General features: G+C 46.0%; 1 protein-coding gene across 2 annotated transcripts; it reads left to right on the forward strand.

Annotated features, from left to right (window-relative positions):
* The first annotated feature begins 9020 nt into the window (after positions 1-9020).
* Positions 9021-26887, forward strand: LOC109779929 (uncharacterized). Of its 2 annotated transcripts, none has more exons than XM_020338531.4 (12): positions 9021-9176; positions 11666-11770; positions 11847-11953; positions 12795-12949; positions 21472-21560; positions 21679-22171; positions 23472-23576; positions 23724-23944; positions 25643-25725; positions 26063-26174; positions 26306-26380; positions 26451-26887. In XM_020338531.4, exons 1-12 carry the CDS (start codon positions 9090-9092, stop codon positions 26625-26627), a joined length of 1809 nt encoding a protein of 602 aa, XP_020194120.1. In that variant the 5' UTR covers positions 9021-9089; the 3' UTR covers positions 26628-26887. The 2 variants fall into 2 exon arrangements, with proteins under 2 accessions (XP_020194120.1, XP_040259922.1); XM_040403988.2 differs by having other exon boundaries at positions 9055-9176; positions 12799-12949.
* Positions 26888-27381: the final 494 nt, after the last annotated feature.

Consider the following 27381-nt stretch of genomic DNA (forward strand, 5'->3'; position numbering starts at 1 on the left):
AGAGAAAGCTAATGATGATGATCATGGAGCTTCAGATCAAGTTACTATCAAACCTTGTAGGTCGACAAGGGTGTGTGCAACTTCTGAGTGGTAACCATGTCTTAAAGGTCATGTTGTTGGACAATGATGAACCTATGAGCTATGGAGAAGCGATGATGGGCCCGAATTCCAACAAATGGTTGGAAGCCATGAAATTCGAGATAGGATCCATGTATGAGAACAAATTAAGGACTTTGGTGGACTTGCCCGATGATCGGCAAGCCATTGAGAATAAATGGATCTTTAAGAAGAAGACAGACGATGATGGTAATGTCACCATTTATGAAGCTCGACTTGTCTCAAAGAAGTTTCCGACAAGTTCAAGGAGTTGACTGTGATGAGACTTTCTCAATCATAGCGATGCTAAAGTCTGTTAGAATTATGTTAGCAGTTGCTGCATTTTCATTTACGAAATCTGGCAGATGGATGTCAAAACAAAGTTTCCTTGACGGTTTCCGTGAGGAAAGGTTGTATGTGATACAACCAGAAGGTTTTGTCGATCCTAAGGATGCTAAAAGGTATGCAAACTCCAGCGATCCTTCTATGGACTAGAGCAAGCATCTCGGAGTTGGAACATACGCTTTGATGAGGTGATCAAAGCATTTGGGTTTATACAAAGTTTGCAAGAAACTTGTATTTGCAAGAAAGTGAGTGGGAGCACTACAGCATTTTGATAAGTATATGTGGATGACATATTGTTCATCGAAAATGATGTAGAATTTCTGGAAAGCATAAAGGGTTGTTTGAATGGAGTTTTTCAAAGGAAGACCTGTGTAAAACTGCTTAAATGTTGGGTATCAAGATCTATAGAGATAGATCAAGACGTCTAATAAGACTTTCACAGAAGACATACCTTGACATGATCTTGAAGGAGTTCAAGATGGATCAGTCAAAGAAGGAGTTCTTGCCTGAGTTGTAAGGTGTGAAGTTAAGACTTGAAGCTCGACTACGGCAGAAGAAAGAGAAAGGACGAAAGTCGTCCCCTATGCCTTAGCCACAGGCTCTATGCGATATGCCATGTTGTGTACCGCGATGTGCCTTGCCACGTGTCTGGCAAGGGGGTATAAGAGTGATCCAAGAGTGGATCATTGGACAACGGTCAAAATTGTCGTTAGGAATAAGGAAATATTTCTCAATTATGGAGGTGATGAAGAGTTCGGCGTAAAGGGTTACGTCGATGCAAGCTTTAACACCTATCCGGATGACTCTGAGTAGCAAATCGGATACGTATAGTGGAGCAACCATTTGGAATAGCTCCAAGTGGAGCATAGTAGCAACATCTACAATATGAAATAAAGCTTTGCGAAGAACACACGGATCTGAATGTTGCAGTCCCATTGACTAAAACCTCTCTCGTAAGCATAACATGATCAGACCCTAGAACTCATTGAGTGTTAATCACATGGTGATGTGAACTAGATTATTGACTCTATTAAACTCTTGGGTGTTAATCACATGGCGATGTGAACTAGATTATTGACTCTAGTAAACTCTTTGGGTGTTAGTCACATGGAGATGTGAACTATGAGTGCTAATCACATGGCGATGTGAACTAGATTATTGACTCTAGTGCAAGTGGGAGACTGTTGGAAATATGCCCTAGAGGCAATAATAAAATGGTTATTATTATATTTCCATGTTCATGATAATTGTCTATTGCTCATGCTATAATTGTATTAACCGGAAACCGCAATACATGTGTGAATACATAGACCACAACATGTCCCTAGCAAGCCTCTAGTTGACTAGCTCGTTGATCAATAGATGGTTATGGTTTCCTGACCATGGACATTGGATGTCGTTGATAACGGGATCACATCATTAGGAGAATGATGTGATGGACAAGACTCAATCCTAAGCATAGCACAAGATCGTGTAGTTCGTTTGCTAGAGCTTTTCTAATGTCAAGTATCATTTCCTTAGACCATGAGATTGTGCAACTCCCGGATACCGTAGGAGTGCTTTGGGCGTATCAAACGTCACAATGTAACTAGGTGGCTATAAAGGTGCACTACAGGTATCTCCGAAAGTGTCTGTTGGGTTGGCACGAATCGAGACTGGGATTTGTCACTCCGTATGACGGAGAGGTATCTCTGGGCCCACTCGGTAATGCATCATCATAATGAGCTCAATGTGACTAAGGAGTTAGCCACGGGATCATGCACTACGAAACGAGTAAAGAGACTTGCCGGTAACGAGATTGAACGAGGTATGGGGATATCGACGGTCAAATCTCGGGCAAGTAACATACCGATGGACAAAGGGAATTGCATACGGGATTGATTGAATCCCCAACATCTGGTTCATCCGATGAGATCATCATGGAACATGTGGGAGCCAATATGGGTATCCAGATCCCGCTATTGGTTATTGGCCGGAGAGGTGTCTCGGTCATGTCTGCATGGTTCCCGAACCCGTAGGGTCTACACACTTAAGGTTCGGTGACGCTAGAGTTGTAATGGGAATAGTATGTGGTTACCGAAGGTTGTTCGGAGTCCCGGATGAGATCCCGGACGTGATGAGGAACTCCAGAATGGTCCGGAGGTGAAGATCGATATATTGGACGAAGGGTATTGGAGTCCAGAATTGTTCTGGGAGTACCGGGTGATGACCAGCGTGACCCAAAGGAGTTTCGGAGGCCCCGACAAGCATTAGGTGGCCTTATGGGCCAAGGGTGTAACATCCCAAAATTCTAAATTTTGGAATTTTATATTAAATAGATAGTTTTGATTGTGTGTTTGATTGTGGTGTGGTTGCTTGTGTGAAATTGAGTGAAATTTGAAACTTTTGAAAGTTAAATGAGAGGGAATAAAAGGACTTTCCCAAACTTTCACTTTGCTTTCTGATCTCCATGAATTCAAATTCTTTTCAAATACAAAACCCTAGAGTGAAGATGAAATGCCTTCTTCCATTTAAATAAATGAAACGGGTTTTTGAAAATATTTGAATTTCATTTGGAACTATTTCCAATTCAGCAACTTTATGCAACTCAATGATTTTCATGAGAGAAGATAAAATGACTTCTTCAAATCATATGAAATATGAGTTGGAAGTTTCAAAGAATCAAATTTAAAGTCCCTTTGAAGTTATTTGGTTTTTATTTAAAAAAAATTCTCCAAAAAAATAAAATATATGGAAATTAGGGTAAAATGATTCCCTACGTTAGAAAATTGGAGAGAAATAAATTTGAAACTATTTTGATATTTTTAAAATGATTTTTATGAGGTTTTATTACACCAGTAGCACTCTTTGCTTTATTTAAATTTTTGTGCATTTTATTTGACGTTAGAAAAATGTTCATGTTGTAGAAAATCTTTTTTTTGAAAATTTTGATGTATTATATGCCTATAGTATGTTTTTAGTTTATTTGGTTTTATTTTTATTTTTTTTTCTGTAAAATTGTTTTGTTAAAAAAAACAACTCTTCGGACCGACTGGGCCGAAGCCCAGCAGGCCCAGGCCGCCGTCACCGACCTCCCGCAGGAGACCGGCTCCTGTACGTCGCCGCCGCCGTCGGACTCCGACCCGGGCACGCCTCCCGAGGTCCGCCGCTTCCCCCCCACTATATATACTCCACCCCCGGGGCCCCTGGACCCCAGTCCGCCGCCGCAGCCCGCCGCCAGCGCCGCCTTCGCCGCTGCACACAACCGCCACCGCCCCGACGAGATCCGTCGCCGCCGCTTCCTCGCCTCCTCGTGCCGTAGCCGCCGCCTTCGCTCCGCCCTGCCGCCGTTGGCGCGCGCCGCCCCGCGCCCGCCCGCCGAACCCCGCACCCGAGCCACCACCCTCCGCCGCCGCCCGCACGCGCCATCACTGCCGCCGCCCGAAACCCGCCGGATCCGATGCCCGATCCGCCGCTGGTTTATTTTCGAAAACCGCCAAAACGGTACGAACTGCCAAACCGCCCGTTTTTTCCATTTTTTTATTAGTTTAGGTTTTTCTTTTAAAACCGACCGGTTAGTTATTTAGCGGACGTTCGTCCGTTAGTCTTCGTTAGCGAACAGTTTTCGTTCGTTAGGTTTCTGTAGCGAACGTTTGTTCGGTAGGTTTTCCTTTTCCTTTTAATTTCGGTCAGGGACCTATCTGTGGTTATTTTCTTTATAGTTTAGCCCCTAGTTTTCAAACGATTACAACTTTTACATAGTTTGTCCAAATTCGACGAAACCAACGCCCACTTCTTCGTCTTGATCCCCTCTATCCAAATAATCAACTTGAACATATTTTTGAAAATTTAAAATTTGATTTCAAACAGGTTTGAATTCAAAACTTCTTTTGTTCATAACTTGAGTTTTATAACTCCGATTTAGTTGATTCTTTTTGCTAATTGAAGCTCTTGACCTAAACTTTCTGATAAGACCAAACTCACCCAATTTCGGTACTGTTAGAAATTTTTTCGGTTGCAAGAGTTATTTGCCTGTTTTTGAGTTTTTCGAGATCTTTTCTTCGATTCTTTTGCATGATTGCTTATGTGTGGTTACTATTGCTTGATCACGATAGATTGACCGGAGTGTGACGAGTAGAACTATCAGGAGTTATGAGTGTGAATCATCTTCATCAACAATACAAGGCAAGTTCACACTTTGATCATACCCTTTTAATACCCAGTTTTATGCATTAGTTTCAATTCTTCAAACATTGCATGAGTAGGACTTGATGACATGTGGGTATTGGGAAGTAGTTGATGAGGTAGGAACCTATTGCCTTATACTCAAACCTTGGGAGTTACTACGTTATGCTTACTACTATGCTATGCTCGTAGACGTGGTTTGGTTTTGAGAGAATTCATGAAAGATGTGAGAGTTATTGTTAACTAAGGTTTAACTTAAGGTGGCTACTTTAATACACATCTGGGTGAATTGGTTTGTGGGCACCTAGGGAACCCAGTGTTGTCCAAGGAGATCCCGCGGTACCCGCGTGATCATCCTATGGTTTGCCACCCAGGCTCAAAGGGATCATAAGATTATTCATGCTAGAAACTTCCGTGTGCAGCCACAAGCCATTATGGGCTCTGGCATAGTTGAGTATGTTGTGTGACCTCTTTCAGTGGTAAACTAGCAGATGTAGGGGATGTAGGTGGTATAGTTTACCCGTCAAAAGAGTTAATGCTTCGGAAAGACTGTGTCTCGGTCATCCGTTTCTCAAACACCATGTAGTGCGAGAACTCCAACGGAGGAGATTGAGTCTTGTGGGAAAAGTGCGCAAACCTCTGTAGAGTGTACAAACTAATCATGATTAGACGTGTCCCCGGTTATGGACATCTTGAGTATCTGGTACTTGAATTATTGATTTGATCTGATCACGTTACTTAAATAATTTGTTGGATTATTGATGTTAATTTTGGATTGAGATGGGGATTACCTTCTCAACATTTTCAATAATCTTTGTAGTTAAATAAAACATATTCCTTTGTTGTAGGGAAAAATTAGCTTTATGCAAAACTAAACATAGAGCCTCCACCAGCCAAATATGCATGTAGTGATAGTCATTATTCAGCATTGCTCTACAGTGTGAAATTGCCAGTACATTCAATGTATTGACCTACATGGCTGCAACGTCTCATGTTGCAGGATTCTTACGACGAGTAAGTGATACGTTAGGGTTACGATTTCTACACTCAACTTTGCCGTTGGTGTTGATGGGAATCCACAACCTTGTTGTTACTTCCGCTATATGGATTGAGGTAATAGTATTTACGTTACATTATACATGTGATTTACCTCTGTTATAAATCCTCGAGTACTGTGTGTGTCAGCATACCGATCCAGGGATGACATTTAAGCACAGAGACTTGACCGTTTGAGGTCGGGTCGCTACAAAGGGGAGGGGGAACACCAGCCCACTAAGGGGTTGTGCGCCCCTCCCACCCCATCTCATGTAACCTGGAGAGGTGGGGGGGCCTCCCCTAGGGAAGCCGCCCCTCCCGGCTTGGGGAGCAAGTTTCCTAGGGGTGGGGGCGCCCAAACCCATCTAGGGTTTCCCCTATGGCCGCCGCCCCTCCCCTAGGAAAACCCTATGGCGCCTCCTCCTCCCCCCTTCCCCCTATATATAGTGAGGGGGAGAGAGGGCACCCGCACCCCTTCCCCTGGCGCAGCCCCTCCCTCCTCCAACACCTCCTCCTCCTTCGTAGTGCTTGGCGAAGCCCTGCCGGAGAACCACGAGCTCCACCACCACCACGGCGTCGTGCTGCCGGAGTTCTCCCTCAACTTCTCCTCTCCCCTTGCTGGATCAAGAAGGAGGAGACGTCCCCGGGCTGTACGTGTGTGTTGAACGTGGAGGTGCCGTCCGTTCGGCGCTTGGATCGGATCTTCCGCGATTTGAATCACCGTGAGTACAACTCCATCAACCGCGTTCTTGTAACGCTTCCGCTTAGCGATCTTCAAGGGCATGAAGATGCACTCCCTCTCTCTCGTTGCTAGTATCTCCTAGATTGATCTTGGTGACACGTAGGAAATTTTTGAATTATTACTACGTTCCCCAACACTGAGCCACCTGCTCGTGCGTCGCCTGCTCCGCCTCGAGCTTGGACCGGAGTGCCGCCTCGTACTCCAGATCCGCTCCCGCCTCCACCGAACCCTCGCGCCGGCGCTTTTGGCCGGAGACGGCCTCATTGGAGGAACCCCACGACCGATCCATGGAGAGCACCGTCGTGAATGAGAGGGGGAGGGGAGGAGGAGGAGTGGATCTGAGAAAGGTGCGAATGGGGAAGCGCAGCCGACGCACGTCGGATTTGGAAGCAGGGAACCCTAGAAATGGGGGGCGACACCCTTGCGGACCCATAAATACCCAGAACTAGCCAGGCCGAGGCCGTCGGACCAGGCCTGGGCGGTCAAGACAGGTTGAGGATGGGCCACCCGCGGCCCAAGGCCCAGGCCAGGGAGGGGAGAGAATAGGACAAAGGATGAGAGTGGGGGAGTCCCATCAGACCCAATGGGGACCGGGCCAGCCCGCACCAGGGGCCCACTAGCCCCCTGGTCGGCTGCCAGATCTAGGGTTAGCGTCAGCCCCGAAGCCGCTGACGTTGGCGAGCACGGCCCCGTCGGCGATCCCACCGCAGGAGCCAGAGAAGGGAAGGAGGAACAGTTCATCACCTCCAGAGAAGTGCAGTGGCTTGGCACCGGCCCCAAGACACCACGATCCAGCGAGATAATAGGAACCTTACCAGAAACCCGACGCCGCCGAGAGACGTGGACCCAGTCAGGATCTGTTGACGCGAAGAAGGCCCGTCGGCCGTGGCCCCCCGGCACAAATTTCCGCACGCGCGCTGGCGCCACCCCAGCGGCCACCGGAGCCGTCGTCCGGAGAGGAGCCGGGGACGAGGGCTCCGCGTCGGAGGCAGAATCCACATCATCAGCGCCCAACGCCCAAACCCTGTTGAACGACCGCGAGGCGCGGGGAGTAGACCGAGAGGGGAGGAAGGAGGGACCGCCGGGGAGTCGGGGCCCGCGGGGGCCAGAGGCAGGGGCGCCAGCCGGAGGGGGGAACCGGCGACGAGGCTAGGGAGGAGGGGCGCGTTGCCACATGGGACGAGGACGGGGAAGGGGAGAGAGGGGAAGAGAGCCATCTTTTCAGCTGTCTCCGCACAAGGGAATCAGTCAGCGTTGAGTGCCTTCACCTTGTTGCACTACCACACAATCAAAGTAGTAGTCCATCAACGTCAAATGGTCGCGTGCCCTCTTTCGATTGAGCACTCGATGACCCTCGATCGATCCCTTGGAAATTGAGAATATGCTCTTCCGCACGCTCCACATATGCAAGGAACACTTACATCATCGTCATATCATCTGCATAGTCCTCCACGTGAGACGACTCAATTTAGTGCTCACATGTATACTCCGATCTAAATCCATTGCTTCAAAGAAGAAGTGCCAAAAAATTAGCACATGTATTTCACCAAACACTTACCGGACGTGCCGAGTACCGTAGGGGCGAAGATACCTGCACGGCGGACAAAGGACAAGAGGTGTGGATCGGCGGCGGAGGAAAAGCGACGTGGGAGCCGGTGTGTAGCGGTGGAGGTAGCGGAGCTCCAAGAAGGGTTTGACAGGCGACCTGGGAGGTGTTGAGGCAGCGTCAGCGAGAGATAAAACAAATGTAGAGAAAGAGGGAAAGGATGGAAATGCGGGGTTTGGGAGGGGTTTTGGGTGGGCGACCTAGGAGCCATGGTGTAGTGATGGAGGTTGCGGAGGTCACGGAGCTCCTGAAATGGTTTGACAGGCGGCCTGGGAGGTGTTGCGGCGGCGGTGGCCAGAAAGAAAACGAATGCAGAGAAAGAGAGAAGGATGGAGATGCGGGATATGGGAGGGGTTTTGGATAGACGGAGGGTGTCAGAGTTCTACGTGGTTGATATGCAGACTTCCGCAAAGTCTCTATTTTGCTTCTCGGATAGATATGGATCATTTTGAATGACAAAATATCCGGATGGTTGTAGACGGTTTAAGCATGCCCTATTAGTGATTTCGGAGGGCTCAAGAAAAACTCAAAGACATCCTCGAACCAAAACCACCGCCTCCGTCCTCCGTTCTCAAATCTCTACTATCTCTACTCTCTATCTCTACTACTTATAAAAAACGTAATGTTCTCATTTCACCTTTCTTCGTACCACCTCTTCGTCCAACCTTCCATGCATATGATAATTAATCACATTAATTTATTTACCTTCTCAACCAATTGCACTTTAATTTACTTATCAATCTTTTAGTCTCTACTACTTAAAAAGAACATAAGGTTCCCACCGTTTTCCCCACCATCTCTTTGTCTAACCTTTCATGTATATGATAATTAATCACCTTAATTTACTTACCTTCTCAACCAATTGCACTTTAATTTACTTATCAATCTTCTAATCAAAATATAAAATAATTCATGGGCAGAATTTGATGAACATTTATTTACACAATTGCATTATTATTCACAGATAAATCATAAGCTAACGTACTAGAATATGTATATCCCATGACAACGCACTTACACTGTTCTAGTCTCTCTAAAAATAAAATAAATATAGAAACCCTCGCCTCACTATCCGCCCCCCTACGCCGTTACCGCCAAGTCATGGCCGCAACCCCGCCGCCGCCCGACGCCTTCGCCTTCTCTTCTGACGGAGAGCTCTTCGCAGCCGTCTCCGATCGGCGAATCCAGGTACTCGCTTCGCCTCTCTGCCCCCGCCTAAACCCCATTTTTACGAGCTGGCTAGCTCTCTAGTCTGTCGCTGTGAATTGGGGAACTCTCTGATCTGGATTGTTAATCCCTGCGAGATGTCCCGTGGTTGAAATGTAGCGTTACATGCCAGCAAGTTGCTAATTACCTCCCATGTTCATTTTATCATGGCGATTGATAGTTGCTACGAAGGTACCCCCAGTTTGAAGTGCACTGGGCGATTAAGTGTGATCTAACCAGACCATTGGAATCCCCCCCCCCCCCTCTCTCTCTCGCGACCGCGTCGCCCCCCCGCGGGCGACCGGTCTCCTCCCTCCAGCCCCCCCCCCCCCTTCCTCCTCCCTTCTCGCCGCCGTCGCCGGCGCCCGCGGCTGGCCTGGCCCCGGGGCTGCTGATGGCGGCGGCCTCCTGGCCCTTCCCCTCCCGGTCGCTCTCCGGCGCGGGCGGAGCTGCTCCGGGGTGTGCATCTAGGCGGCGGCGGGGCTCCGTGGCGCATGCAGGCGAGCAGCTGGGCGGCGGCGTCGCCGTTGGCGGCGGGGCGGCGCGGCAGCGGGATCTGGCGTCGTCCGCTCGGCCCAGATCTGGGCCCTTCAGGCCCCATCTGGGCCTGGGCGGACCGGCGGCGGGGATGGTCTCCGCCGTGGCTTCTGGGAGGCGGGGGAGACGCGACGAGTGGCTGGGCGCCGGCGGCGCCGACACCGGCCTGCTGCATCGCGGCCGGCGGGGCTTAATGGGCCCGCTTCGGGCCTGGCTGGGCCAGGGGTGGCCCGGCATGCCCCGCTGCCGCGTCCGGACGGCTACCGCGACGGTGCCGGAGGCACGGGCCTCCCGCACGACGGCGGTGGAGGTGGTTCCCTCCCGCTTGGCGTCGGTGTTGCTGCTCCCGTCGTGGTGAGCTTCTCTCCTGTCCTCTCGGCCTCGTGGTGGTGTTCGTAGTGAGGCGGCGTGGCGGCGGCGCTACTTCGTTGGCGCATGGTGATGGGCGACGGTTTGGCGGGTCGGTTCCGTCCGGTTGGGCGGTTGGGGTTGGAATGCGGGAGAAATCCCTGCCAGCTTCGGCCCCGACGCGGTGACACCTGTGGGTGCCATCATTCCTTCCTGGAGGGTGTCGGTGGTATCCACCCCCCACCTCCCTCCGCGTGCCGGGGGAAACCCGAGGACTCGTCCGGGCAGCAGCGTCGTCGGTGTCGCATCCCTTCTTGGAGGAGGTGCTTGGTACGCGGCGGTTCGGAGCCTCGGTCTGTGGTGGTCTGTATCCGGTAGGCGCCGCGGTGGCGGGTCATCCGCGCTTTGCCGAGCTGCCGTGGTTGGCATTTGTTTCTTCTTCTTTTTCTTTTGGTGTGTTGTGCTGCTCGCCACAGCGATCTCTGTACTCGGTGTTGGTTGCTTTGGAATACAAAGCGGGGGGAACCCTTTTTCGGTATTGATAGTTGCTACCGGCGAAGCTAGTTTCTGGTGTGTTATGTGTTGCTTGTAGCGGTGGTAAATATTTCTTTGGTATAGTACTCTTTTGTTTTCTATTTTTGTGGTATCTACTTAATGTCATTTCCTAGATCAGAGAGAATGCGGCGCGATAAAATATCTAAACGTATGCGGCTGATTTAAATTGAAGGATCATGAGAAAAAAAACAATTAAAGGCATAATTAAAGGAGGAGTAAAGTCGATTGGAATCGCATTAACCGGTTGCACGCATCGGCATTAAATCGACAGCATAAAAATCTAAAGGTTAAAGGGAGAAATTAAAGGCCACACATCGCTTGCTAGTAGCCGTGGTATCTACTTAAGCCCCTTGTCATTTTCTACTAACTAATCGACGTGGTTTCTCCTTTCAATAAAATTGTGGAACCGGGGCTATGACACTTTGATCCATTTCTTTGTAAGTAACTAGCTGTGAAGCCATGTGAGCAATTTGTTATCAGCCGTTTATAAAGAGTGTTCTAAATAAAGAGTTCCGTGTTGTGAGTTTTAGTATGATTGCTGCTTATACTGTTCTAAAGAGGTATGGATTTGAGGTACAAGCCTCCTTGTAAGCAAAAATGGTTGAAAATTGATGCTTACATGGATTTTCTTGTTGGAATTTACTTGAAAGTGTCAAGTGATGTTTACTGGGTTACATAGCTGCCAGCATTTAGCACCTCATGCAAGCTTTTTGCATTTTCTGCTCGTTCATCCATCTATGAGAGAAAATGAAACATTTAACTTTATATGGTATCGGTAGATTCGTGCTTGGGAAGATAGGATTGTTAGTTAAATATTTCTGTTCATTGGGGTGCCCCATCTAGCTAGCAATATTATAGTAGGGCGCTATTGGAAACAATATCTTTTTGTAGTATTTCTATTTTCTGCCTTTTTGATACACTGCATTTCTCATCTTTTTCCATTGTGAACTGGAATGGAAGTATGTGAGTACGTAGTTACCCTATATGCTGACATATTCTATTTTGTTCACTTGAAATTATTAATTGGGAAGGTATGGAGTACAAGAGAAGGACAAAAGATAGCAGGATGGACTGATCCAATAGCAGCCCACGATGATTCATACAGTTGCATTGCCTGCAGCTTTGTTCAGAAGAAGGTACTTTGTGTTGAGCTTAGTTGGTATCTCCTGTACTGTTGTATTATTTCAGGTTTTGATTGTTGGTTTTTTACAGCACACAAAGGATGGCGACCTTATTGTTGTTGCTGTTGGCACTGCAAATGGTGTAGTTTTAGCTCTTGATTCTACTGGTGTTATATGGAAAAGTGCTTGTCACACTGGGTATGTGAAACCTTATTACGAACTTGGTATTGTTGATTTTGTAACTCTAATCACGAGGCTTCTTCTGCGCTGTTTCTATTCTTCTGTCATGTAAAATAGGAACCATACCAGATACTGAACTTTCGTTGAGTACTTTCCCCTCTGAACTCATTTTAATAACTCTAAAATCGTCTGGCATACATCTTTTGCCTTGATGAACACACATGCTGGTTCCTTGTAGTTGGTGTCTTCTGCAATAGAAGGGCCCTCATATTTCTTTGATAAACACCGTGTTGATTTGTTTGTAGGACTACCATGTTGATTATGGTTGATGCTGTAGATGCTTAGAAAGAAAGGGCTATACACTATCTTCTAACCACATAGTCTAATCCTTGCACCTCGATGGTAGTTGAAATTAAATAGTCGCAATTCCTGAAGGGCTATACACTATCTTCTAGCCACATATTCTTTTGGCCTATTCATAAGTTTCTGTTTCCTTCTTCATTCTGAGATGCTGAAGCTCAGTTTCTCACCTAAGTCCAACTGTCCAAGCATGGGTGAATCTGTTCTTCAATTATTATTTTTTGTTCTTTTGAACTCAATAATGAGAAGGTTAAGTTGGTCATACTTACACATGCAACATGAGCTTAATTCCGTTGCCACGATCAAGGCTATAGCCTATATGCTAAAATTTTAAGCCACTTTAGTTTTTTTAGGTCATAAGCCGACTTTATGTGGTTCCAAAGAAAACCTGATAGAAACTGCATTCTGTAAGAAAACATCAGCTAGTTCAAGATATCTTTAGAATGACTTCACTGTGAAAACATTGATGCCTACTAACATGCCTTTCTCTTCCTACTAGCAAGGTCATTTCTCTTCACTTCTCGAAACAAGGGCGTGTTCTTATTACTGCTAGCAGGGATGGAGTTATATGTGAATTGGATACTTGGACTGGAAAATCCAAAGACACATTAAAAGCTTTGAAAAAGTCAATTAATTCTTTGACAGTTTCTCATGGTAAGTGCAACCTTTGTCTCCATGTGCTCTTACTTTATGCATACTTAACAAGATATCTTTATATTAAAGTTTCACGTGTTTGTTGTATTCATGATAGGATCTTCACTAAAATGTTTGGGTTATGTGTGAAGCAGTGTGAATTACATTAGGAAGGATCTCATCTGATTTCCTTCAATATTTGTTCATCATCATGTGGGCCTGTTATGGACCTTGATCCACAACAATATATATTGGGCAGAGGACTTGAAGACCAGGGACATGGCACTCACCCTCAACAAGGGTAGAGTGCTGGTCCCTGCGTGGAAGCTCTAAGGCCTGTAAAATTTTGTTTATTTTATTGCTCCTATGTCGTCTCAACATAGCCAGTCCCAAGCCGGGTGAAGGAGGAGGGTTGTGATAGGCTGACGACGCGCCATATCGGAACCTGGGTGTGCTGTCAAATGGGCAAGGGCCGGACCGTCACCCCCTTGTTGGCGTGTCGAATCTTGATCTGGATACGGTGACAATTGAGCAAGGATCAGGTCGTCACATCCTTAGTGGTGCGCTACATCGATGCCCGGTGTAGTGAAAAATGAGCAAGGGTCTTAGCATTTGACTTGACGAGTGTGAAGGGTAAGGAAGCTAGCCCAGCCTAGGAGGACCCGCTTAGGTAGCTGGAATGTAGAGTTCCTGACAGGCAAGCTACGGGAGCTAGTTGATACAGCAGTAAGGAGAGCTGCTGTTATCCTTTGCGTCCAAGAAACCAAATGGAGGGGACAGAAGGCAAAGGAGGTGGAGGATACTGGCTTAAAGCTATGGTACACGGGGACAACTGTATACAGAAATGAAATTGGCATCTTGATCAACAAGAGCCTCAAGTATGGAGTGGTAGAGTCAAGAGGTGTGGGGACTGGGTTATTCTGGTCAAGCTGGTAGCTGGGGACTTAGTTCTCAATGTTATTAGCGCGTATGCCCCACAAGTAGGCCACAATGAGAACAACAAAAGGGAGTTCTGGGAAGGCCCCAAGAACATGGTTAGGAGTGTACCTATTGGCGAGAAGCTCTTCATAGGAGGAGACCTCAATGGCCACGTGGGTACATCTAACATAGGTTTTGAAGGGGTGCATGGGGGCTTTGGCTATGGCATCAGGAATCAAGGAGGAGATGCCTTTGAGCTTTGCTCTAGCCTACGACATGATTGTAGCTAACACCCTCTTTTAAAAAGAGAGAATCACATCTAGTGACTTCTAGTAGTGGTCAACACTCTGGCCAGATTGATTTCACCCTCTCAAGAAGAGAAGACAGGCGTAAGCTTGTCATGATATTTGGAGAGTGTTGTCCCTCAGCATAAGCTTGAGGTGGCTGACTTCCGCTTTCGGATTCGTGTCCAACGGGATAAGGGCGCCAAAGTCTAGAACAAAGTGTTGGAAGCTCAAGGGGGAGGTAACTCAGGCTTTCAAGGAGAGGGTTATTAAGGAGGGCCCTTGGGAGGAAGGAGGTGATGCACACAATATGTGGATGAAGATGGTGACTTGCATTCATAAGGTGGCTTCAGAGGAGTTTGGAGTGTCCAGAGGAAGTAGAAGCGAAGCTAAAGATACCTGGTTGTGGAATGATGATGTCCAGAAAGCTACTAAGGAGAAGAAGGATTGTTTCAGACGACTACACCTAGCTAGGAGTGCAGACAACATAGAGAAGTACAAGGTGGCAAAGAAGGCCGCAATGCGAGCTGTGAGTGAAGCAAAGGGTCAGGCGTATTGTAACGCCCCGGATTCGATGCGCCAGGTGTCTTCCAGTTATTCGCCGTCCTTGCCATGTCATTTGCTTACGTGTTGCATCTTGCCATGTCATCATCTGCATTGCATCATCATGTTTTTCAAAACTTGCGTCCGGTCCTTTTCCCCGTTGTCCGTTTCGCGATCCGACACTCTCACCCGCGCCCATCGCCCCTCTCAGACCTTGTTTCGTGAGCGGGAGAAAAACGTTCTCGGAATGGCCCGAGATTTGCCGAGTGGCCTTGGTATAGCACCGACAGACCGCCTGTCAAATTTCGTTCCATTTGGAGGTCGTTTGATGCCCCAACGGTTAACCGCGTAGCCCGAAACCCCTCTCTCTTTGCAGCCCAGCACCTCTCCACGACAGCCCACTAGCCCATCCAAACCCCCTCCATGCTCTCGGTCGTTCGATCACGATCGTGTGGGCCAAAACCGCATCTCATTTGGACTCTCCTAGCTCCCTCTACCTATATAAACACCCCCTCCCCGAAATTCGCGGATTAATCCACCCATAACCCTAGCAAACTTCCCACTCCGCCGCCGGACGTGTCCGCCCGCGCCGGACGAAACAGTGCCGCCGCCCGCAGCCATCCAGGGCGCGCCACCTGTCCTCCGCCGCCGTCCCCGCGCCGTCGGCCCGCGGAGCCCATCCGGGGCCCGCGCGGGCCCAGATCCCGCCGCCGCCGGGCCCATCTGCCTCCCGCCCGCGCCCCGAGCGCCCCGCCGCCGCGCCCCTGCGCGCCCCGCGCCGGCCGCCCGCCGCCGCCCGGGCGTCTCGCCCCGCGCGCCGCCTCCGCCGCCCGATCGCGCCTCCCCGCGGCCTCGCCGGCAACCGCCTCCGCCGCCTCCCGCTCGCTGCCACGCCGCCCTTGCCGCACCGCCCGCCGCCGCGAGCTCCGCCGCCGCCGCCTGCGCCAGCGTCCCCGACCTCCCCGGCGCCGTCCCGGGCCCCCACCGACCTCCTCCTCGCCGGAGCCGCCCCGCCGTCGCCGGAGACGGGGTGGATGAGATCCACCACTCCCCAGATCCAAACGCCCTCGCCCCGCCCGGTTCTCCTCGTCCCGGGTGGTCATCGTCCCGCTTTCGGAGGGTAAAATTCCACTAAGTCCTAGTAATTTTGCATCATGTGTGCATCTTTGACATGTCATATCTCTTTGCATACTGCTCCGTTTTATGTGCGTAATATATCGAAATGTTCGTCATGAGATGCTCTTCATTTTGTACATTGTGCCATGCTTGTTTGTGATCATCTTGATGCCCTAATCATCGTTGCAAGAGTGCTATATGATGTTAACTGCTGTCTGTTTACAGAACTTGGTGATTTATCTTTTTCATTGCATTTTGTGTGTGCATCCTATGAGCATGAGCTCTACATGTGTTTTGATCTAAATCATGCCATCTTTACAGTGGTGCTAGTCTTGTATTTTTAGGATCTCGGTGGTGACTAGCACAAGCATGCAAAGTAGCCTCCATGATGTCGCCGTTTTCTGTGACTTAGTGATTTTTGTTAAGTCTGAGTCTGTTATATTTTGTTGCCATGTAAACCTGCTTCTATAAGTCATTCTATGCATAATCTGGAGATGTTCACTAAGGATGTTTTGTTACACATGTTATGTTCTATCCATCCATGTCCTTGTTTGCATTTATAGTCTGCTGTAGCTTGTTGTTATCATGCTCCAAAGTTGCTAAATAATGTTTCTGTCAGCCTGTTAACATGAAGTTCGTTGTTGCCATGTGTTTTGCTAGTGATCCATGTACCCTATGACTATGCTATTGCCATTCTTAGCTTCATATTAATGCCTTCTTACTGTTGGTTACCTTACCATGCCATGTAATGCTCTGTAGTGAGTGGGTCAAGCTCACCAACATGCCTACTTATCGTTATTTCTGCCATGCTCTGTTTTTCTTCTAAGTCTGATTCTGTTTATGGAACTTGCTATGTTTACATGGGTGCCATCATATTTTCTCTGCCTTTTTGGCTCGTGATCAGTAAGGGACTTTTGTTCTATGCAATTAGTAGATTCATGCCATGCCTTTGGTTGCCATGATATGTTCCTGTAGCATGTTGTTTGATAGCTCTAAATATTGCAACCTGATGTTATTTCTGTCATGTCCAGTAATTTCTGCTAAGTCTGTGAATCTGTTATTATTTGCAATCTTGCCATGTCCTTTTGAGCATGTTCTAGTGATTTCTGGAGATAGCTTAGTGTTCATGTTTTGTGATGCTCTACCTGTACATCATGCCCATGTCATTTTTTTCATGTTGAGGTGCTGTAGCATATTGTTTTGATGCTTGCAATATGCCTAGTTGCTGTGTTGGACAGATTTTTGCTATGTCTTGTTTGGAGTGTATGTGTTGCACCGTTGCTCCGTTTGTGGTGTGCTTTATATGTAACTTGCTTAGTTTTGCATGTAGTTTCATGTTATCTTGTTGCATCCTTGTTTTGAGTGTGTTTGTTTGATGTTTGAATGCATTTTGCATCAATGCCATGTTTAACTTGTTTTGCTCATATCTTCTAGGCCGTAGCTCCGAATCTAATGAACTTTATATGTAACTTGACTAGAATTTCGTGTAGATCATCTTGGTGCATCTTAATTTGCTGTTTAACAACTTGAACATAAGGTTTATTCAGATCTGGACCAATTTCGAAATTTGTATATGAAGACTTACCGGATTTGTTCTATGTTGTTTTCGGCCTCATTTAAACTTGCTTTGATGTGTTATTCTTGTATGCATCATCTCTTGTCATGAGTAGCTTCATGTAGCCTTGTCATGCATCATACTTGGTTGAGCATCATGCCGTGTTCATGTGTGGTGTGTTTACCATGTTGTGTGCTTCTTCTCGTTAGTTCCCGTGTCGTTGCGATCGTGAGGATTCTTTCGTCTTCGTGGATTCATCTTCTTCATGGACTCGTTCTTCTTCCTAGCGGGATTTCACCCAAGATGACCGTCACCTTGGATCTCATTACTATCATTGCTATGCTAGTTGCTTCGTTCTATCGCTATGCTGCGCTACCCATCACTTGCTCTTCAAGCCTCCCACATTGCCATGAACCTCTAACCTTTGTCACCATTCCTAGCAAACCGTTGCTTGGCTATGTTACCGCTTTGCTTAGTCCCTCTTATAGCGTTGCTAGTTGCAGGTGAAGATGAAGATTGCTCCTTGTTGGATTATGTTATGTTGGGATATCACAATATCTCTTATTTAATTAATACATCTATATACTTGGTAAAGGGTGGAAGGCTCGGCCTTATGCCTGGTGTTTTGTTCCACTCTTGCCGCCCTAGTTTCCGTCATACCGGTGTTATGTTCCTTGATTTTGCGTCCCTTACGCGGTTGGGTGATTTATGGGACCCCCTTGACAGTTCGCTTTAAATAAAACTCTTCCAGCAAGGTCCAACCTTGGTTTTATATTTGCCTCACCTAGCCTTTTTCCCTTGGGAGTCGTGCATCCCGAGGGTCATCTTTATTTTACCCCCCTGGGCCAGCGCTTGTCTAAGTGCTGGTCCAAACCGAGCGATGTCCGGCGCCCCTGGGCAACCAGGGTCTATGCCAACCCGACGTCTTGCTCATCCGGTGTGTCCTGAGAACGAGATACGTGTGACTCCTATCGGGATTGTCGACACATCGGGCGGCTTTGCTGGTCTTGTTTTACCATCATCGAAATGTCTTGTAACCGGGATTCCGAGACTGATCGGGTCTTTCCGGGAGAAGGAATATCCTTCGTTGACCGTGAGAGCTTATAATAGGCTAAGTTGGGACACCCCTGCAGGGTATTATCTTTCGGAAGCCATGCCCGCGGTTATGTGGCAGATGAGAATTTGTTAACGTCCGGTTGTAGAGAACTTGACACTTGACTTAAATAAAACGCATCAACCGCGTGTGTAGCCGTGATGGCCTCTTCTCGGCGGAGTCCGGGAAGTGAACACGGGGTTTCTGGGTTATGTTTGACGTAAGTAGGAGTTCAGGATCACTTCTTGATCATTGCTAGTTTTCACGACCGTTCCGTTGCTTCTCTTCTCGCTCTTATTTGCGTATATTAGCTACCATACATGCTTAGTCGCTGCTGCAACCTCACCACTTATCCTTTCCATACCCATTAAGCTTTGCTAGTCTTGATACCCATGGTAATGGGATTGCTGAGTCCTCGTGGCTCACAGATTACTACAACACCAGTTGCAGGTACAGGTTTTGCGATGATCATGACGCGAGAACGATGTTATTTGTTTTGGACTTCTTCTTCTGCTTCTTCTTCGATCAGGGGATAGGTTCCAGGTCGGCAGCCTGGGCTAGCAGGGTGGATGTCGTTTGAGCTCCTGTTTGTGTTTCATCCGTAGTCGGATGTTGATCATGTGTATGATGTATTGATGTATTTTTGCGGCATTTGTATGCCTTGTATGTATCCCCGGCTATTATGTAATGTTGATGTAATGATATCCACCTTGCAAAAGCGTCTTCAAGATGCGCTTCTATCCTTGGTGGGACCTTCGAGTTCCTTTAGGATAGGGTCGCATCTTGGGCGTGACACGTATGAGGACCTCTACTAGCACTTACACACAAAGGAAGGCAAAAGGGACATCTATAAGATGGTCAAGATACGAGAGAGGAAGACGAGGGATGTCGACCAAGTCAAATGCATCAAGGATGGAGCAAACCGACTCCTGGTGAAGGACGAGGAGATTAAGCATAGACGGCGACAAGCTGTTCAATGGAGAGAATGAGAGCTCTACCATTGAACTGGACGACTCCTTTGATGATACTAGCAGGCGTTTTGTGCAGTGAATTCAGGATTCTGCTTTAAAAAGGATGAAAGAAGGCAAGACGTTGGGCCCTGATTGTATCCCCATTGAGGTGTAGAGAGGCCTCGAAGGCATAACAATAATATGGCTAACTAAGCTTTTCAAACTCATCTTTCGGGCTAACAAGATGCCATAGGAATGGAGGCGGAGTATATTACTACCAATCTTCAAGAACAAGGGGGGTGTTCAAAGTTATACTAATTACTGTTGAGTTAAGCTGATGAGCCATACAATGAAGCTATTGGAGAAAGTTATTGAGCACATTGAAGAATGACACACACGACCAAAAATCAGTTTGGTTTCATGCCTGGGAGGTCAACTGGAAGCCATCTTCTTGGTACAACAACTTGTGGAGAGATATAGGGAGCAAAGGAAGGACCTGCATATGGTGTTCATTGACTTGGAGAAGGCCTACGATAAGATACCGCAGAATGTTATGTGGTGAGCCTTGGAGAAGCATAAAGTCCCAACAAAGTACATTACCCTCATCAAGGCGATAAGTTGTGACAAATGTTCGAACAAGTGATGGCGACACTCAAGGTTGTCAGAATCGCGATTCTGTTGTACGACTTTACGATCCAAATTAACCCCTTTGATTCTACGATTTTGGTTCATAGTATCTACGTTTCTATGATCCTGATAGTGAAGATTCTACAATTTGCGATTCTACCATCAGAGCTCCGATCCGATTCAGGATAACGATTCTGACAACCTTGGCGACACTGATGACTTCCCGATTAAAATAGGACTGCATCAAGGGTCAGCTTTGAGCCCTTATCTTTTTTCTTTGGTGATGGATGAGGTCACAAGGGATATACAAGGAGATACCCCATGGTGCTTGCTCTTTGCGGATGATGTGGTGCTAGTCGATGATAGTCAGACGGGGATCAGTAGAAAGTTAGAGCTATGGAGACAAACCTTGGAATCGAAAGGTTTTAGGCTTAGTAGAACTAAAGCCGAATACATGAGGTGCGGTTTTAGTACTACTAGGCACGAGGTTGAGGTTGGCCTTGATGGGCAGGTGGTACCTCAGAAGGACACCTTTCGATATTTTTGGGGTCAATGCTGCAGAAGGATGGTCATATCGATGAAGATGTGAGCCATCGAATCAAAGCTGGATGGATGAAGTGGCGCCAGGTTTCTGGCGTTCTCTGTGACAAGAGTGCCACAAAAGCTAAAAGGCAGGTTCTATAGGACGGCGATTCGACCCACAATGTTGTATGGTGCTAACTGTTGGCCAACTAAAAGGTGACATGTTCAACAGTTTGGTGTAGTGGAGATGCGCATGTTGAGATGGATGTGTGGTAACACAAGTAAGGATCGGGCCCGGAATGATGATATACGGGATAGAGTTGGGGTAGCACAGATTGAAGAGAAGTTTGTCCAACATCGTCTGAAATGGTTTGGGCATATTCAGCGCAGGCCTACAGAAGCTCTAGTGCATAGCGGATGGCTAAAGCATGCTGATAATGTCAAGAGAGGTCGGGTTAGACCAAACTTGACATGGGAGGAGACTTGTCCCACAGGACACGTTCTCTATCTCCGATCTTCCTAAGCAAACTGAAGCAAACTGATATTGCCTAATTCTATTACTCTTTCCCTAATTAACTAACTCTCCTAATGGTTATGTGGCTGGTGCTGGGCGACCTCTTTAGCCCAAGTACTAGCCTTTAGAGCTTGTATGGGGATTGCCAGTAAAACATATTTTTTGTCTTGAAATAACACAAACTGCGGGTGCCACCCTGCCAGGAACAAACTCAGGTGGAAGTACTATATTGTATATGTTTGCACCTTTAGTGCTCAAATATATTTAGTTTATCGAGTGTATTGGAACAAATATTTGTCTAACTTCCAGTCTTTCGTGAATATAGCACTCTTAGGTCATTATTGTTTAGATCTTGCTTTACATATTATCTTCTCAACTTTGTGTGTTTTCTGGACTTATATTGTAGCCCTGCACTTTGCAGATGAGAAGTTTATGGTTGTCTCAGCTAAGACAACAAAACTATATAGTATGAAGGACAAAAAAGAGATTCTGAAGATTCCTTCTGATGACGTATGTTATTCTTACTCTTATTCCGTACTTGCCCCCACCCCCCGACCCCCCTCTCTCTCGCAGTTGTGCCACGTAATGAAAGAGGCCTTAATTTTTATCGGTGCCATTGTGATTGCAGGGCCCTATCCAGCTGATGTCTGTGTCCGATGAAGCACACACATTAGTTTCTTATACTAACAATAATAAAGAAGTCAAAGTCTGGTCTTGTGATCACCAAAATTGCACTGTCGTTTCTACAGTCTCCCTTGCCATGCATACTCAGCCAAAGACAGTAGAGTGTAAAAGGAGCACATCATCTGAAGCCGGGGGAATTGTTCTTGCAGTATCAAAGAAAGGTGTGGCTTATGTGTGGGATTTGCAGACCCTTTCCCAAGATGAAATACTGCCCATCAAAATCTCAGTAAAAAAATCACTTGATAAAAAGGGCCGTGTCCCAATTATTTTAGCCAAGTTATGTGATGTCAAAGAAGACAACACAATTAAGGTTCATGTTGTGTTTGGATCACTAGACTGTTTACAGTTCAAGATTGTTGTATTGGGTGAGAATTGTGAGGACATCAACTTGGTTGCGGAATCTGATGCATTAGCTTCAGAAGAGCAAGATGCAAAAGGTTTGTTCAAATCGCTGTTGCTGTCCAACCATCATTATTAGCACAGTAAAGTCAATGAACATGCATAGGGAATTATCTTCATAGTACTGAAAGTTAATTTTGACAGATGTTCCTGGTTGTATAACAGCAGAGACTGTTCTCCCTCTTTTCTTGTGATTTGATTTTGCTTTTGTGAGTTTGTTGCCATGGGAAGATGTGCTTTTACTGTTGGACGTGTCTAGTATCTGCAATATATTCTATGGTGTTAAAAATGTTTCAGTTGTTCATCAGGATATAATGTGAGCATTCATATCTTGTAAGCCACAACTTTGGCTTAGCCTATCCTATTAGCATTACTGTATATTTTCACAAATCTTAAAGTCCCTGTGTCTGTTTGTGGTCCGTTCTGAAGGTTTCTCTACAGTGACAAGTACTCATTTCCAGATAAAACGAGTTACTTAGATAGCAGCTAGCCTATAATTACCTAACGTATGGCCAATTTGGAAGTAGACAGAACATGTAAGTAGATGTTCTGTTGATGAAAAGGTGGTGCACTTAGCCAAACACTTGTGGCATGTTATGTGGCTTGTAGCTGCATGATAATGAAATATAAATCACACCTAATTAACTGGAATGTTTTATCATAATTTATGACCTGATGCAGTGCTTCAGCGCTTTTCAGATAAGCGAAAAGCACACTTTTAAAAGCAAAACGAGGATGTAATTTGCAATCATCAGTACACATAGTAACTGCACCGCTTTAGTTTTCTGCAATTAGCATTTTGGAAATCATGGAAGCACCACTCTAATTTCTATATTATTTGTCAAGTTGTTAGTGGCTTAATTATTATTATTTTGTGATAAATGGCTTAATTCGATGATAAGCCACCTTTGACTCCTGTTTATAAACATGATGGTCTGGCACAATGAACCATTGTGTTATTTTGTTGTTCTATTATAGGTGATGGTTACACGGGGCTCTCAGATGCTAATTTACAGCTGAAGGAAGCGAGATACCAACATCATAGGAAGCAGAAAATAGGCAGTACTTTGTGTGCCAGATTAGATATAATACAGTAGTCAACAATAATAGAATAACAAAGCAACACATGAGAGAGATGATTTCTGTGGTTACAGCATGCATATTTTGACACTAATGGCATTTTCGTTGGGTCTCGGTACCTTTTAAACCTATCACAAGATTTATACTTTGTGTCCATATTTTCTTACGACTAAGTATGCTATTAAAGTTAGAGATTATGTACTTTGTTAAATGCCTACCGTTGATCTCAACTGGTTACTTGTTTCTTTATGGCACCAGTAAATAACAAGATGGATGATGAACAAGATCGACAGGAGAATACAAACCTCACTCGTCAAGGAAGACCAAACAAAAGGACAGCGTCTGTTTTGGATTCTATCACTGGTAACAATTAGCCCTGTTAATTTGAAGTACATCCAGACCTGATGCTGTAATAAGCATTGAGTGTATACCATGAAGAAACAAATTTAAGGTGTCCTTCATTTTCTACCTTTCTGATCACTAACTTCTCTATCTTGCTGGAAAGTTTAGACACAGTCAAGGAGGGGAATCCAGAGTATAATCTAGATGAACCAACTATGGAGCAGAAACTCGAGAGTCTAAATTTGCTCAATAAGTCTGAATTCCTTGAAGAGCAATCAGCCTCTCTGGCGCCGCCGAGTGCAGATTCAGTCTATATTTTGCTGAAGCAAGCTTTGCGTGCTGATGATCACGCTGAATTGCTGAAATGCATGTACAATAGAGATGAAAAGGTATGGCTTTCTTCTCTTTCGTGTGCAATGTTTGGTCAAATACTTTGTTGCCGCTTGTCTTGGTCACACTGTGAAAGAAATTTTACTTTGAAGCAATGGGTCATACAATTTAGCATACTTCTGTCACACAAGTTTAGTCAATGATGTTACAGATACATGTTACCCCCTTGGTTGTGTTGCAACTTTTCACCTCGTATGTTCTATTTCCTGGTTCATAGAGTGTCTCTATGTTATAATCACAAAACACTAGAGACATGCTCAAGTTCTCATGATCAACCACACTTGATTGACTCAACATTTTTTAGTAGTGTTGAAGCTAAATTTGGTGATGCAAATCTAGCGTCTGGTTTTCTTTTTCTTATTAGCTCCATGTTTAATGAATATCCTCATAGTAAGTAAAGGTGCACAGAAAAAGAGAGGATAAATTATACGTAACCCGGAGTTACTACCAGTGATGTTATTGATAACGGAGAAGAAACAAAGTTATTCCTGGTTGTGACCAATGCACTGCACCTCTAGTCTTATTAAGTCAAGTTGGGAGGCTTTATGAACAATCCTTGCTAGAAGTAGTCTGTTAGGGTGTGTTTGGTTCAGGGAGCAGAGTGGAACGTAATGGGTCGGTTCTGCACTTACGAGCCATCCTCGTGTTTGGTTGAAAAGCGGAACGGAATACACTGGTTCCTCGTAGAGGAATATTCCTCCCATATGCCGAACCAACTCACAACGCCAAATTGGTGGAATCACGCGGTTCCTCACTAGAATCGCGTTGTGGCTTGCAACTATCACCGCGAAACCACCCCCTCTCACATTCAGTGGCGGCGGCACATGCAAGACCATTAGCCCGGTAGGAGGTGAGTGCAGGTGGCCACGCCGGAAGGGGGAAAACGGGGGCCTGCTAGTCAGCGTGCAGTGTGTCAGAGCGGCGACGGTGGTTGAAGGCGAGCCAGGCGGCTGTCCGAGAAGAAAAACGGAGCTGTAGCGACTGGCAGAGGAGCAGAAAAGGTGTGTTTGGTCTGATTTGCCGCGGCAGACGGGTGCTGCAGGTGGCTGGAGTTGCAGCGGCGGGCGCCGCTGAGCTCACCCGTGATAGCTGCCGGGTTGCATCTGACAGGGAAAGAGGAGGCACCCGCTGCAGGGAAGAGGAAGGGCTGCAAGCCTGAAACAACGTGGAGGGCCTACGGGATGCTAGGCCAGTGAGCAAGGTAGGACAGCACGGGAAGGGGAAAGCAACGAGCTGAGCATATTGGAATTTTTATGTTAGTATTTTCTCCAACATGTATTTACCTTGTGCGGTGCTCAACCTATTTATGCAAAGAGTTGTGAGACTATACACATATGTGTAGAATGACTAAAATCAGATTTCATGAAAAGCAAAGAGTTGCAAATCTCTAAATCAATTTCTTCCCATTCCATTTCTTCAACCAAACATAGGAACGTAATCAACCCAACCAAACGCACGACTGGAATTGACCCATTCCGGTGGAACGGAACCATGACATTGCACTCCACTTGGTTCCCAAACCAAACACACCCTTAGGCTAAGGACTGGCCTGCTTTTTGGTCCATAACAAACCTAATAGTCTAACCTTTCAGTTATTAGCAACTGCCAAAGTCAGCATTTGCCATGTTATTTATTCTTATTGCGATTTGATGCAACATTTTCTCTTGTCTGATAATTTACTGTTGTGTTACATGCAGGTCATTGTAAAGTCAGTATCACTCCTAACGCCAGGAGATGCCCTGAAGCTTCTCAAGTTCTTCGTGTCGTCAATACAATCTAGGTAGGAAAGCTTACAAGGCATTTTGTCTCTTTAGTACATTGTTCGGGACAAACTATGTAGTGCATCTAATATTTAACTAGAGAACATCAGTCCATTGACCATGATACTATCTTCAGTCAGACACCTTTAACTTTATGTATCCATGTATACGTTGGATTGTTAGGTCTTGGTATATTTTGGATCCAATCTTTTTTGGGAATGACTAGAATGTACGGCTTCCAAAATGTGCTTAGCCTCTTCTAGTAACTTCTATTATTTGGCGATTTTTTATTTTGCATGCATGCATACACATGACAGCTTTACAAAAAGTTCTTATTTAGAGATTTATTCTCCACAGGGGTGCAAAGCTGGTTTGTTTGCTCCCGTGGCTTCAAACTTTACTTAGCCGGCACATGAGCAGCATCGTGTCGCAGGAGTCTTCTCTGCTATTGCTCAATTCACTCTATCAGGTTAGTAATTTTATCAGCTGCCCTAACAGTATGTCAAACAAGTATGTATTTGATTAAGAATCTTTCATCAAGATTACCACATTTTCGTTTGTTTGTTGGGTACTATTGTACTGAGTACCTTTTTTTCTCAGCTTATTGATGCAAGAACGTCGACCTTCAAATCAGCACTTCAACTCTCTACCACCCTTGATTACCGGTTCAGTGAGGTAAAAGTTTCCTTCCTGTAAAAAAAGCGATATTGTTGTTGGCATTGCAAATAATTTAAAGATTTCCCAGATTGCTGATGAAGAAACTGACGAGGAAGAGGCGGCCGCACCGATTGTCTACGAGGACAAGGACACAGAGGACGAAGAATCTGACATCGATGCTATGGAAACCGATGGGGAGAGTGAAGAGCTTGGCGATGTTACTGATGCCCTAAGGCATTCAGATGGAAGTGAGAGAGTATTATGAGCGACTGACCTGTAGACTCTTCTAGGACTGAGCTCTCAATCATCCTTTTCGGGTCTTGCTAAAAAAATCATTTGTAAAAGGTAGGAGCTCGAAAGCTGATGGTGTATACGAGGCTGCTATATGTTGTTGGATAAAGTTTTGAGAGCCTCAGATTTTCATGGAAAACCCAGCTAGGCTTGTACTATCTTAAGCATCGTGTTATCTAGCACAAACACTCTCAAATATCTGCAAGCATTTGAAATGGCATTTCATTTGCGAGATGACAATTTACACACCTATCATAATACCCCATCCGTCTCAAAATAAGTGTCTTAATCTTAGTGCAACTTTGTACTAAATTTAATACAAAGTTGATACACTTATTTTGAGACGGAGGGAGTATGTTTTTTTACATCTAGCATAATATGCGCATTTCATGAAAAATTACATATGGGACAGTTCAATTTAGTTTCCTGTCTACCCTAGTTCCTTTGTAAGTGGTTCGTGGTACCTGTTTCGAGAGCAACTAGTCAACAAGCTCCTTCGGGAGCCTCGAACAATCAGCGCCACTTGGCGCACTCTCAGTCATTCGCTACGTGTCGTGCTCTGGACGTTCCCTTTGGATTTTGTTTTTTTATTTTTCCGCACGCGTTTTCGGCTTTTTAAATGGTTTTTTTCGACGTTTTGGTTTTCCCCCGGTCTTCCTTAGCTTTTCGACCAAATTTTTTTTTCTAAAAAAAATATTTTTTTTGCGTGAAAAAACACGTTTTCTGTT

This window comes from Aegilops tauschii, chromosome 3, assembly GCF_002575655.3.
Source record: "Aegilops tauschii subsp. strangulata cultivar AL8/78 chromosome 3, Aet v6.0, whole genome shotgun sequence".
Lineage (NCBI taxonomy): Eukaryota > Viridiplantae > Streptophyta > Magnoliopsida > Poales > Poaceae > Aegilops > Aegilops tauschii.